This window comes from Passer montanus, unplaced genomic scaffold (assembly GCF_014805655.1).
Source record: "Passer montanus isolate IOZ18808 unplaced genomic scaffold, ASM1480565v1 scaffold120, whole genome shotgun sequence".
Classification (NCBI taxonomy): domain Eukaryota; kingdom Metazoa; phylum Chordata; class Aves; order Passeriformes; family Passeridae; genus Passer; species Passer montanus.
In genome coordinates, this window is record NW_024358723.1 from 396,124 (window position 1) to 410,040 (window position 13,917).

At 50.5% G+C, this 13,917-nt stretch overlaps 2 protein-coding genes across 2 annotated transcripts in view; both read left to right on the plus strand.

The window, feature by feature from the left end:
• SOS2 (SOS Ras/Rho guanine nucleotide exchange factor 2) overlaps nucleotides 1-3,717 on the plus strand; it is a 47,536-nt gene extending 43,819 nt beyond the window's left edge. Inside the window, exons 21-23 of the mRNA XM_039698100.1 lie at nucleotides 328-369; nucleotides 1,233-1,342; nucleotides 1,961-3,717. Of these exons, the coding sequence (XP_039554034.1) occupies nucleotides 328-369; nucleotides 1,233-1,342; nucleotides 1,961-2,470 (662 nt within the window). The 3' untranslated portion in view covers nucleotides 2,471-3,717. The remainder of the gene's footprint in view (nucleotides 1-327; nucleotides 370-1,232; nucleotides 1,343-1,960) is intronic.
• On the plus strand, nucleotides 3,106-9,783 carry VCPKMT (valosin containing protein lysine methyltransferase). Its single transcript, XM_039698111.1, has 7 exons — nucleotides 3,106-3,148; nucleotides 5,354-5,657; nucleotides 5,791-5,901; nucleotides 6,364-6,436; nucleotides 7,348-7,467; nucleotides 8,695-8,799; nucleotides 9,426-9,783. Exons 1-7 carry the CDS (start codon nucleotides 3,106-3,108, stop codon nucleotides 9,438-9,440), a joined length of 771 nt encoding a protein of 256 aa, XP_039554045.1. The 3' UTR covers nucleotides 9,441-9,783.
• The last annotated feature ends 4,134 nt before the right edge of the window (nucleotides 9,784-13,917 follow it).

Here is a 13,917-nt window from a genome sequence, read left to right on the forward strand (position 1 = left end):
CACATGGACCAATGGAAGATGCACCTGTGGCATTCCACAGCAGCACACAGTTATTGTTTACATTTCTTTCCTGAGGCTCTCAGCTCCTCAGGATGGGAAAAATCCTAGGAAAGGATTTTTCATAAAATATCATGGCTACAGCATTTAATTCCCAGAGTGAGTTAAATTCTCCAGTTCAGGAAGGTCTTACACAGGAAATTCTCATTCACGTTTGCAGTAGGTAAACTTGGTTTTTTCTGATCTCTCAGGTTATTTCAGCATTTGTTACGTGCTGCAGTGCAGTGCTTCTGTCTGGAAATGGTTTAATGGATTTTTTTTATTTCCCAGGTAACAACAGCATCTTCGCTCCTGTGAACTTGCCTCAGTCGAGTGAGTGTTGGAACTCTGTTAAATTTTAACTCTGCCTTCCCTGGGTTCAGGAGAGCTCGGTGGGGATTAAAATCTGAGATCTGGGATGAGAATGTGGGCTGCATTCAGAAGGGCTTCTTTCAGATCAGATGTCCAGTAAAGAATGTAAAGCCTAAAACTTAAACTGCTGGTTTCGTTTGGGTTGGGTTTTTATCTCCAGGCTCTCACAGGATTTTCCTTCTATTTTGAATGTCCTTGATGATTGTTTTGTCTGACTAAAGCTACCAATAAAGCAACTTGATAATTTCCTAATTCCACATGGTGAAAACAACTGCTCTGTTGCTGGGAAGGAAGAGACACATTTTGTGCCACACCTGTGAGGGCTATCCTGCATTCACCTGTGTTTTCAGCTGTTCTTTTTATTTATTCCACATACATTTTTTAAAATATGAATAATTTGATTTTCAGCTGGAGAGCACAGGCATGATGTAGACACAGAGCTCAGCGCACTCTTAAGAGGAAAAGCAAAGGTGTGACAGAAATCACCAGTACAAGTCAGGGGTTGTGTTGTGTCTTAATTTGAGGGTTTTTTTCCTCCCTCTGTAAGAACTCACTTGAAGTTCCCTGGATTTATTTTCCTGTCTCTCACATTGCCTGCTGACTGCTGATGCCTTTTTTTGATACTGGACATAGGAGAACACTTTGTGAGGCCAAGATCTGATTGAAGCAGTGAATTAAAGGATTTTGTGCTGCTGCAGTTACTGGTTCATGTTGCTGTGGAGCACAAAGACCTTACTTGAGTTGCTTTGAGTTTGGCTTGATATTCCAGAATATGTTCCTCAGATATTGCACAAGGAGTAAAAGATCTGCTTTTCCCTCTCCAGAGACTTTCTTCAGCTCTTGGGGGAGCTTCCCTAAACTGAGTGATGAGCCTCAGAACCCTCCTCCACTTCCTCCACGAAAAAAGATGGATCAGGATGCTTCCAATGCTAAGGTATTGCTGTCCTGGATTGAATAATTTTGGTGATAAATTGGGGAATATCTAGAATAATTTCTCTTGGAAAAGACCTTGAAGATTATCAGGTTCAGCCATTGATCCAAACAGGGCTCTGTCAGTCTACAAGACATTGAGATGCAGAGCTCCAGCTTTCTGTTTTTAAGTTTTGGATTCCCAGTGTCCAAACCCTGCTAGGAATTTCAGGAACAAAATGTTCACATTCCCATCAAGGGTACAGCTGCTGTGCTTCTGACAGCACCACTAGCAGAGGTCAGAATTCCTCATCTGAATGAAGACTGCTCTTTATCCAAACATTTGGACAGGGGAAATGGCTTTGAACTGAAGGAGAGTAGGTTTAGATGGGAATTGGGAATTCCTGGCTGGGAGGGTGGGGAGCCTTGGCACAGCACGCCTGGAGAAACTGTGGCTGCCCCTGGCAGTGTCCAAGGCCAGGCTGGACAGGGCTTGGAGGGAGCAGCTTGGGACAGTGGGAGGTGTCCCTGCCCATGGCAGGAGGAGGAATGGGATGGGATTTAAGTTCCCTTCCCACCCAAACCGCTCTGGGATTCCGTGCTCTCCATTTCTCACACCTCCCTTGTCTCCTCGACGCCGCAGGGAAATTCCAAGCCGGATGACGATCCTCCAGCCATCCCACCTCGGCAGCCGCCGCCTCCAAAGATCCAGCCCCGCGTTCCTGCTTACAGCGCTCCCCTGGAGCAGCCCCTGCACAGCCCTCCTCCTCCTCCCCCGCGGGACCCCGTCCCCGACACGCCGCCGCCGGTGCCGCTGCGGCCGCCCGAGCACTTCATCAACTGCCCGCTGAGCCTGCAGCCGCCGCCGCTGGGCCGCCTCCCCCGGGAGCCCGAGCGGCTGCGGGAGGCGGGCTCGGGCCCCAGCTCCCCGGGCACCCCTCCCAGCACCCCTTCCCCGCGGGTGCTGCGCCGCTGCTGCGTCCTCAGCGCCAGCCACAACAACCTGGCACAGCCGCCCGTGCCCCCCGTGCCGCCCCGGCACAACTCCAGCCCCCAGCTACCAAAACTGCCGCCAAAGACTTACAAAAGGGAGCTCTCCCACCCTCCTTTGCACAGACTGTCTTTGCTAGAAAATGCAGAAACTCCTCAATGACCTTAGCCATAGTAGTCATTGACACTGGAATACTGTTTGTAAAGTTCCTCTTTTTTTTTTTAATTTATTCAAAAAAAAAAAAGGCAGTGTATTTTAGTATTTTCACAAATTATGCTCTTAAAGTGCTGCTGATCAAAAAAAAAAAAGGTTTAAATTGGAAAAAAATTTCAGCCTACACACATTCCAGCCTGTGTGGTTGGACAGCATTACCCTCAGGTGAGCAGCAGCATTGCCTTGGTTCACATCCTCAGTGCCGACCATTCTGCCAGGACACAAAATAGACCTTTTGCACTGTAAACTACACTAAGTGAATTTAAACTGACATCATTTAATTGCACTGAGCCAAAAAAAGGTGCGTCTGTGGAAATTTTTTTTTTAAATTTGAGCACTAGTGGCCTTTTCTTTTAATTAAGGAAACCCAGCAATGGGATGATCAAACAACATGAGGATACAGAGCGTCACAGATTTGAAACCTCTGACCACTTGCCTTGAGGTTCCTGAGTGACAGCTCCTGTTCTGGAATATTCTCATGCCATGTCTTAATTGCCATTGATTTGCTGCTGAAGACAAAGAAAAAAATAGGTTGAAATCTAAATACCAAAATATTCCTTTGGTCTTGGTTCTTTGGAGAAAGGATGAAGGAGGAGTACCCGTCTGGGATACCGGGGAGGATCCCGAGTACTTCACGTGCATCCTGTTCAGATGTGCCTTTTTTGTTTTGGTAGGCGAAGGTGTCTTAAGCTAAAGAGTTTGTCTGCTGTTGTGGAGAACAAAGCTATGCGCCTGTACAATTGTTTATATTGTATATTTACAGATATGCTAATGACATGTATAAATTGAAGTTGACTTGGAGGCCTATAACACAGTCTGCTACTCCTGGGATTGGGTCCGGCCAGCAGCGTTTCCTCTGGCCTGGGGACAGTCCTGCCTTCCAGACCTAATAACTTCCTCTAGAGCTACACTTAACTCGTGGATCCACTTTGGAAATTGGTAGCATTTAAACCAGCAAACACTTAAAGCTTTATTAAACCTTTTAAACTGATAAGCGAATGGAACTTTTCTTTGCCAGTCAAACGCCCGTGTTTGAACTGGTGTGAGAGTGAGTCTGTTTTACTGGTAGTTCTGTAGCAGCATTTATAAAGTGGCCTTCACAAGCCACATTTTATTTACTGGTTTGTGGCCTTTTACTGTGCTTTGTATCAGAGTTCTTAACAAGATTAATAAATCACCCCAGTCTTAATTTTTAAGAGCTTGAGCAGTGCGTGTTCCTTGCAAGGACAAGGTTGGGAATTGCATTTTTGACAGTACAAAATGGCCCAATTTTCCATGCTTTGTCTCATCCCAGGCTTCCAAATTGCACTCTGGCCTCTCATCAGGCTGCCTAAGCTGCTCCCATTGTCTTGGGCATTCCTTTTGGAAAATTCCCCTTTTTGGAAAGGAGATATGACTGAAGAGGGATATTAATTAGAAATACCTTGTCTTGGAACGGATCCATCAGGAGTCCAACTCCTGGCCCTGTACAGGATCATAACAAGAACCCCCCATTTTTTCCTGGGAAGATGTATTTTTCCATCTGTCTCTTGAACACTTTTTTTACTGCCTGTCCCCTCCATGCTCCTTCCTTGAGGAAGAATAGAGAGTTGGAATCCATCCACACTTTTTATAGGAGAGCTGCTTCATTTTGCTAAAATAAGGTACAAAAAGTCCCAAATTTGAGATGCACAGACTGGGAGTGCAGGTAGGAAATGAAGAATGACTTGGAAAAGTGGAATTCTTTCTTAGGTTCTTTGCATTAACTTTTTTGAAGTCCCCACCAGCAGCTATTGCTAAACAAGAATAATATTTTTTCAGACTTTTGTGTGTTGATGAAGAGGAAAAAAATCTCTCCCGCATTTTAGAATATACAGATGTCAGCTTTATGCCTTCCTGTACAAGTGCTTATGCCAGAACCCTTTTGAATATTCCACAGTAAAATATATCATAATATGGCCATGGAAAGTGGTCAAAGGCAGTGAGATTCCCACCAGCATGGCTCAGGAGAGCAATAAATAACATTTCAGTTACTTCATAATTAGAGGGGTAGGTAAAAAGAACAACAAAAAAACTGCTGGAGTGGAAAAATGTGACATTTGGGTTTGAAGTTGGTTCATGTGGGAAAAGGCAATTCCTTCAGAAAATGCCTTCCAAAGGGGAATCTGCCGACCACCAAGAGGCCTCCCATTGGTCTAAAAGAAATGGAGAAATAAAGTAGTAAAAATCTTTATTCCACATATCCAAGAAAGAAATCTAAAACATTCGCATTTCAAGATGTCAACGCAGAATCAACTCATATTCAGTTGCTTGATTAAAACCTTTTTTGTGAGTTTACTAAAACCTTTTCGTAGGTTTGTTAAGACCTTTTTGTAAGCTCAGTCCTTTTTGGTAGGTTTATGAAGACCTTTTTCACAGGTTTATGAAGACTTTTTTCATAGGTTTATGAACCTTTTTGTAGGTTTACTAAGAGGTTTTGTACATTTATTAAGACCTTTTTTAAGTTTATCAAAGCCTTTTTGTACATTTATTAAGACCTTTTTTGTAAACTTACTAAGACTTTTGTAGGTCTATTAAAACTTTTTTGTAAGCTTATTAAGACCTTTTTTGTAGGCTTGTAAGACCTTTTTCAAGTTGCGTGAGGGCGGTTTGTAACAGAACCTTCAGGAGGGCTCAGGCTGGAGCGGGTCAGGAGGGACGAGGGAGCGGCTCCTGAGGGCTCCGCGCTCCCTCATGGCCGCGGCTGCCGGAATCCTGGAACCATTCCGGCTGGACAGGGCTGCCGGAATCCTGGAACCATTCCGGCTGGAAAAGCCTCCGTGCCCACCGATCACAGCCTCTCCCGCCGCCCAGCGCCGTCCCCTCACGGCCCGCCCGCCATTTCCTGGCGGGGCGGGGCCGCGCCGCCTCCGAGCCGCGGCCATGGCGGGCTTCGTGAGGGAGCTGGAGCGGCGGGGCGGAGGGAGCTGGAGCGGCGGGCCGGGCCGGCGCTGCGCCTGGAGCAGCGGGCGGCCGGCGGCGTGGGCTGCGTGGTGTGGGACGCTGCGCTGGTGCTCGCCAAGTTCCTGGAGACCGGCGCTTGTCCTCTCGCCCGCCGCCACGTCCTGGAGCTGGGCGCGGGCACCGGCGCCGTCGGCATCATGGCAGCCACGCTGGGGTGAGCGGATTCCCTGCCCGGCGCTGTCTGCTCCCTCAGACCCTCGCGACTCCTTTAAACCCTTTAGATTTGCTGTGCTGTGCGGAGTGCCCCCTGCCATCGCGTTACTCTCTACCGCGTGTGTGTGTTACAGGGCGAACGTGACGGTCACAGACCTGGAGGAGCTGCAGGAGCTGTTGATGGTCAATATTGAGAATAACAAGCACCTGGTCACAGGGTCCGTCCGAGCCAAGGTACTGAAATGGTTTGTATGAGCCTTTATTTAATGTCTCTGTTCAGCTTTAACGGGGATTCTGGGTTCAGGTTGAAAAAGAGTCGGTTTAGAGGGGATGTTGGGAATTGGGAATTCCTGGCTGGGAGGATGGGAAGATCCTGGCACAAGTGCCCAGGGCAGCTGTGGCTGCCCCTGGAAGTGTCCAAGGCTGGACAGGGCTTGGAGCAGCCTGGGACAGTGAGAGGTGTCCCCCATGGCAGGGGGAGGAATGGGATGGGATTTAAGTTCCCTTCCCACCCAAACCAGTTTGGGATCCTGTGATTCTGCACTGGCTTCTTAAATTGCTAAATAACTTCAAAACACCGCTGTGAGAGGGAAGCTTAATGTGAAAACACAGTTGTTAACTTCGTGCTCAGTCCTTTAGTATGTGTTATTACTAAAACTTGTTTTCATATTTTGTTGGTGTTTTATTTTCTTGTTTGTTGTTTTTAGGGGTGAAGATGTAACAGAATTTCAGCCTCCCCCCGATTATATACTCATGGCTGATTGCATTTACTATGAGGAGGTAAACGAGGACTTTGCTAAACCCCTGCAGGAAGGTTTCTTGGGAAGGGGGTGGGATCAGTGTGTTCAGTATGAGAGGTGTTCAGATAAATATTGTGCTCGTGTCATGGTCCCTGTGGTTTATAGGAATATGTAGAACAAAACTGGAAAAGGCATTTTTGATAGATATGAGGCCATTTGACGTAGAACTGGAGACTAAAATCCCAAATTGAATATTTGTGCCTCCCCCCATCCTTTTTTATTAACATTGGGAGGGGTGAAGCAAAATGTGGACTGTTGAAATCATTGGTAAATGAAATTTAAGAGTGCTACATCTGCTGTTTGGGTTCTCCTCACACTTTCCTTGGGAAGGCAAGAGGAGAAATCCTGCCACAGCTCAGTGGTTGTTGTTGTCTGCCTCGTGTCCTCAGCTGGAGCGTGTAGGATGTGCACAGAGAGCTGAGGGAAGCTGCAGGAAAAGGGAAATATCCTGACAAACCCCATGTCCCAGTGCCCTTCCAATGGCTTTACCAGCCCCTGGCATTGTGTCCCGGCCTCTTGGTCCCATTTCCCCTCATTGTGGTCTGGATCTGAGCCATCCTCCAGGAATAATTGAGAGAACTCTCATTTTAAACACACTGAGGAATACTCATCGCTGTGTGCCTCAAGGAAGTGCCCACTCAGCGGTGTGGGATGTTTCTGGCTTGGATTCCAGTTCAGTTTTCTTGGTCACTCTGGGAAATTGTTCTCCTGTGGGTCCCCTTTTCTCCTCTGCTTCCCAGCTTTTCCCCCATATTCTTCTTGTCCCAGTTAAAGCACTAAAAATAACTCCCTGAAAAGTGAGACTGGGAGGTTCTCTCTTGGGTGAAGACTTCAGCTAGAGTGAAGTGAACTTGAAATCCACGTGGGAAATGTTTAACCTTTTTTGGGCAGTCCTTGGAGCCCTTGCTGAAGACCCTGAAGGACCTGACGGGCCCTGACACTTGTGTCCTGTGCTGCTATGAACAGAGGACTGTGGGGAAGAACCCTGAAATTGAGAGAAAATACTTTGAAGTAAGTGAGTTTTAAGTACATTTTCTTTTAGGCTGTTCCATTGAAAGCAGAGGGAAACTACAAAGTTTTGCTCAGGAACTCAAAACTCTCTCCTGAGTGATAGAGGTGCTTCTGAAAAAAATCCTTCTCTCTAATGAGAGCCCATTAATAAGTGTTTTAATTGAATAAATAAATAAGTGTTTAATTGTTCCAGCTGTGCTTTGTGTGCAGATGAGGAAAAGCAACACAGGGAACACCTGAGGGGGGGATGATGGTCAGTGCAGGTTTAACTCTGCACCTGTGGTGGCTGCTGAGCAGCAGATCTTGTGCAGGATTATGTATAATAATTATAATACTGCAAGAAAGGGAAGGGGTGAGAATTCCAGGGGATTGATGGGTGTTAATTAAAGTACCTGTTTGGTAATTAGTGCCTCACACTCTTGTGGGGCCCTGGCAGTGAGGAGGGCTGTGCTCAGCTCTGCTGGGTGCTGCTCCCACCATAAACTCAACAGGGGTTGGTGTTTCTGGCTGATTTCTGTGGATTTTTGTGATTTATTTCCTTGTTTGCCAGGTTCAGCCCAGGCAATCTGAGCACAGCCCAGAGCTGATGCTGGGGGATTTTAGAATCTAAAAGCCCCCAGAGCTGATGCTGAGGGATTTGAGACTTTTTTTCTCTCCTCTCCCAACCAGTTAAGAGGTTGGCAGACAGGCACGTGCTGTGGTTTGGTTTAGCATTTTAGGGATAGAAGTAGAATCATGGATTCACAGAATAATTTAGGCTGGAAAAGTCCTCTGAGATCATCAAGTTCAACCATCCCTCAAGCACTGCCAAGGCCACCACTAAGCCGTGTCCCCAAGTGCCACATCCATACATCTTTTAAATCCCTCCAGGAGTGTTTTACCACAAGTTTGAATAGATTTTTCTGGGGTATTCTGGAGTATTTTTGGAGTCTGTAGCTTTAGGTTGGTGCTGGAGCAGTGTCCTGGTTCCTGGGCTCCCAGTGAGTGCACTGGAGATTGGCCAGCACTGAACCCACCACACTCAGTTTAAATGGGGGTGAAGTGCTGCAGGGGCATGTCTGGGGTGGTTGTGGAGCTGATCCTTGTGGAGCTGATCCTTGTGGAAACACTCAGTTTAAATGGGGGTGAAGTGCTGCAGGGGGCATGTCTGGAGTGGTTGTGGAGCTGTTCTTTGTGGAACTGATCTTTGTGGAGCTGATCTTTGTGGAACTGATCTTTGTGGAACAGCTGCTTCAGAGGGACTTTGAGCTGGAGAAGATTCCCCTGGATCGGCACGACGAGGAGTATCGGAGCGAGGACATCCACATCGTGAGCATCCACAGGAAGCAAGTGGTAGGTGCACAGAATCCCAGGATGCTTTGGGTTGTTGGGAAGGGACCTTAAAGCTCATCTCATTCCACCCCCTGCCATGGGCAGGGACACCTTCCACTGGGATGGTTCATGGCACCAGCACAGCAACCGCTGCCAGGAATTGCCAGAGCTGCTGTTTCCTTGGCACAGCGTGAGCACTCCAGGGGTGGAGCTCCAGACTGACTGTGGAATTTGGGACCCTGTGGAAGCACAGCCCTGCTGTACAAAGGAGCTTCTTTGTTCCCAAACCTGGTGCTCCAGGTGCCAGCCTTCCTTTTCAGCACTACCTCTGAGCTTCACACTTCTGCTTCCATGCACTGGTGGGGTGGGATCTCCAAACTGGAGTTTAGAGGCACCAAAGTGATAAAAATAAAATGCCTGGTGCTGCTTTTGGCACCGTGGGCTCTGCAGTGCCACCCTCTCCCCAGAACCAGGTTCTAGATGTGATACTCAGCAGCTGCCAGGATTGCTTTGATCATTTTGGGGTTAACTGATGAAGCGTGAAGAAAATACTTTGCATATTGTGCTGACACAACGTGCGGGCTCAGCTCTTGAACAAAACCAGGCCGCTTAAAAACCTGTCATCTTTGTGAAAATCTCTTTGACAGAATTTGCCATCGTGAGATCTTTGAGCACGGGATCTGTCCCCTGGCAGAGCTCTGGACAAGCGGGGATGGGATGGCACCACAGAGGGACTGTCTGCGGTGTGGTTGTGACTCATCTGCGCCGAGCAGCTCCTGGCTGGCCGGCTCGGCAGTACAGCTGTGGGCTGGCCGTGTGTGTGCCCGGGGAGGCGGGGAATGGAGCCGGAGCGGCGCGGGGCCGGCGCTGGTGCCTCTGCTGGGCTGCGGGAGCGGCGTTGCCGAGCGCTCACCGAGGAAACCGCGCTGACACCGCCGGGAGGGCAAGGCTGGGAGCGGCTGCAGCGGCCGGGCAATAAAACTGTGGCGCGGGAGTTGGGTTTCACATGGTGGGTTGTTCGTTCGTCCTGTGCCTCCTGTGTCATTCCCTCCTGGGAGGCTCGTTGCTGTCGTGTGGTGGTTCCTGCACAGATAAAACGTGCCTGTGCAAAATCGTTCTGCCTTCTGTTCTCACCTGTGCTTTTCCGGTGCAGAGATCTGCAGTGTTCAGGTTTGACACCTTCAGGTTATTCTGGTGAGCGGGTTCCTTGTGGCTGTTGGTGTTTCTGCCTCTTGGAGCTCAGTGGTGGCTTAGAGGGGGAATTTTTGCAGGAATTCTCACTCTTCTGTGGTGGAAGCAGCTGTGGAAGTTGGGTCTGTGACAGAGTCACGAGTTACTGTGGCTGAGTTTTCTCTAAGAAGCTGCTGGATTGGGAAGAGCTTTGTTTGCAGGCTCCCAGGAGTTTCCTGCACCTGCCCTGAGTTCAGGCTCTCTTTATCTCCAGTAAGAATTCCTTGCAAAGTTCCCACATCCTAAAACACTGTCCTGGCTTGCCGAGCGCGGCGGCGATGATTAGCGAGCGCGAGAACCTAATTTGTCAAACCACACGTGTTATTTGTTACCTCGTTATGAAAAGAGCTCCTTAATTACCCAGTGGCCTGCAGGAAGGGATTTACTGGAATGTTTATACCAATGTGGCTTCCCAAGTGGAAGCTCTTATTCCAGAAAAATGAGGAAAAGATCCCCAAATCTCAGCAGTGGTGGGGATGATGTCCCAAAGCACAAAGGGATGATGTCACACTGGGACACTCTGGCACCCTGCTTGGTGGTGGGGGAGATGCAGAGGGGAGCAGCCTTTCCCAAGGGTTTGGAGCTGATGGAATAACTGAGTTTTATCTACAGGATATGTGGTATCAGCACTTCCTTTTGCACAGGGCTCGGATCTCTTCTTCAGAAGAAAAAGGGAAGAAGTTGTGCTTTTTCTTCCCTGCTGCTCTGCTGTGTCCTCAGCTTTGGGCCTGCGTCACCCAGGCTGTGGCTGTCCCTGAGTGACAGGGGCCTCGTGGGAGGGGGCTGGGTCGTGTCACCCCCTGCGTCACCTCCTGTCACCGGCTGCACCCGGCGAGGGCATGTAGGACCCAGCTGCTGCTGCTGCTCTGCAGCTGCGAGAGGAAACGCCGCTAACCAGGGCAGCAGGGCGGGGCCCCCTGTCCCCAGGGCCACCACGTGAAACGGCTGCTTTTTGGGGAGAAAAAAGGGCTTTGGGAAAGGGGATGAGATCCTACTGGGGCTCAGCTGCACTGTGTCTGGGAGGCTGCCTCCTCTGAGCCAGGAGAGGGTGTGGAGCCCTCATGGAAAATGGGATGCGAGGGAGGTGGTGATCCTGCCTCTTGCCAACCTCTCTGTTCTCTCACCTGTCCTGTTTGTCCCAGTTGGACTTGTCCTGATTCCTTGGAGAGTGTTTTGGTGCCTCTTCCATTAAACACAGGCTCTTTGGAGAAGTCTGGCTGTAAGAGAGTCAGGCTCTGCCCAGCCTCTGGGGCATAGCAGGTGCTCTGGAGAACTCGTATCCCTGGCAGTTCCTCCTGCCATGCCAGCCCAAATCTGTCCCAGCTCTCCATGTGAGAGAGCTCACGCTGGGCACTGCCTCCAGGCTGGCTGTGGTGGGAACCAGCAGCACCAAATCCACCACATCCCAGCTGGGTACCCACCCTGTGCCTCACTTTGCTGAGATTTGGTTGTGTCCTCACAAGACAGAGCAGAAACCTCCCCGTGCTGCTGCTGTGGGAGCTGCTTTAGTGTCACATTTGGGAGTTTGCCTAAAGTCATGCTTAAATTGTGGATAATTTTCTGGCATGGTTTCAACACCAGCCCAAGCCATGGGAAACTGTGTGGGCTGTGGGTGCAAGGTCATGGGTGATTTTCCTGGGAGAGCCGTGGTGCTCCTGTGCTGCCTCAGCCCACAGCCCTGCCCTGTCCCTCTGGTGACAGCAGTGGCAGTGCCACCATCCTGTGGTGCCTCTCCAGGGCTGCTCACTCCTGGCTGTGGCAGCCAGTGGAGTTGTTCCAGCTCCACTTGGATCAAGGGCACGCTGTCCAGGAGGGAGCACAGTGTGCAATGCCAGCTCAGCACCAGCCACATCAGTCACTGATGGCTTCTTGTCATGGTGTCAGTCACAAACTGCAGGACCCTCAATGCTCCAGGGGTATTTTTCCCTTTTCTAGGACAAGCAGGAGATGCAGGGTAGCTGCCAGGAGGAGTGCTGGTGTCCAGATCTGGCCGTCCATGAGTGATTCCTGGTGCTGCTGCAGAGCCCCTGGGACTGTGTGAGGCTGGGACCTGCTCCCACACATCCCACAGGGCTGGTGGCTTTGCTTGGGAAAATGTCCTCCCCAGCTGTGTAATCGTTTGCCATGGTATGTGGTCCTGGACAAATGGATTCTCCTCTTAGAAAATGGCACTTCTTGCGTGCAGCATTGAGGAAGAGGGTTTTTATTCCTGTGGATCTGCTCTCGCTCCCCCCAGCTGCAGTGGGCTCCCGGTCCGTTAAACGGTGCCTTGGTTCATGGTGTGGCTGCTGCTGCTGTTGTGCCACTTCCTGAGCCCCAGCCAAGGAGCAGACGGCACAGTGACAATGGCAGGTGACAGTCACTCAGCAGCTCAGTGGCAGGAGGTCACATCCAGGGGCTCTCCCATCCCTGCTGCACCTGCCCCCACCTCATGGGGCCCTGGGAGGTGGGCAGTGCATGGAGGGCTTGGACCAGGAGGAATGGCTTCCCACTGCCAGAGGCCAGGGTTAGACTGGATATTAGAGAGAAATTTTTGGTTGTGAGGGTGGGGAGGCCCTGGCACAGGGTGCCCAGAGCAGCTGTGGCTGCCCCTGGATCCCTGGAAGTGTCCAAGGCCAGCTTGGACAGGGCTTGGAGCACCCTGGGGTAGTGGAAGTTGCCCTGCCCATGTCTGGGAGTGGAACAAGATGAGCTTTGAGGTCCCTTCCTCCCCAAACCATTCAGGAATTTCATGATTTCAAACCCCAGGTGTTTTGGCAGCCCAGCCTGGGGGATGGGGACACTCCTTGGTGACAGTGGTGGTGTGGATGTGGCTCCATGGCCTGGCACTGCCCCACGAGTGCCTGTAGGGCGTGCCAGGAGAGGGATCCCAGCCTTCCTCTCCTGAAATGGTGTCAGTTTGATCTGCTTGCTGCTGCTGCAGTGTCCTGTCATCCCGGGGTGGGGAAGCCGTGGGACCGCAGTCTTGTGGTCTCCTTTCACATCCTGAAACAAAAAAAAAGAATGTTTCTTTTCTGAGGCCATGCAAACCATGAGGTTTGTGCAGCACAGGGGCCTGGGAGCTCCTGTTCCTGCAGCCGTGGGCAGCCAGGGCTGTGGTTTCCAGCCCTGAGCCCCAGGGAGTGACCAGGACCTCCAGGGTGATGGGGGCACACGTTTGTGTCCAAGTTTAGTGTCTTCTTCTGAGGATCAGCTTCTCCCAGCACCCACCCCGTGTGAAGTGGAAGAAGGATGACAAGGAGCAGAGAAAGTGACTGAAATTCTGACAAACTGTTTTGGCCTGTGGAGACATTTCTGGAGGATGTTTCCCAAATTCCCCTGTGGGATGGTTGTCTGGGTCCAGCCCAGATTTGCCATGGGAGGTTTTTCCCATCCCTGAGAGCTTTGGGACCTCGTGCCTGGGCAGCACCTCCATCTTCAGCCCTGTAATTATCCTGTGCCTGTTATTCCTGCCCTCACCAGCTCCCCTGAGGAATGTGGGAGCAGCCAAGGCCTTATTGGGGTGACTGGGATCAGGAGGTGAAACAGGGCTCCTGCTTTGGTGTGGCTGTTTCTTAATCCTCTTGTGCTCCTGGATTTGCTTTTTTGGGTTTATAAAGTAAGGAAATCTATAAAACAGGAAAGGCTGTGGAAGTGAGAAGGCAGCGGTGGGCAGGAGGGAAGTGGGGGTGCCCCGGGGGAGCAGCCGGGCTGGGATGTGGTCCCTGGTACCCTGCCAGCCCCACTGGAAGTGCAGGACAGCCCCGTGCCCAGCTGCCAGCAGGAGGGGAGGACGCGTGGCAGAGCCCTCTGCACGCTGCCATGAGTTCACCCACTTCCCTCCTCTCCCTGCGACCAAGAGGAAAAAAAGCCACGTTTCTCCCTCTGGAGAGCGTTTGCTCAGGGTGATGCAGCGCTGGCAGCCGTGGT

Coding starts and splice junctions, on each gene's coding strand:
- VCPKMT (XM_039698111.1), top strand. CDS start 3,106: ATGAAGGAGGAGTACCCGTCTGGGATACCGGGGAGGATCCCGA. Junction 5,658..5,790: donor ATCATGGCAGCCACGCTGGG/GTGAGCGGATTC, acceptor TGTGTGTTACAG/GGCGAACGTGACGGTCACAG. Junction 5,902..6,363: donor CGAGCCAAGGTACTGAAATG/GTTTGTATGAGC, acceptor TGTTGTTTTTAG/GGGTGAAGATGTAACAGAAT.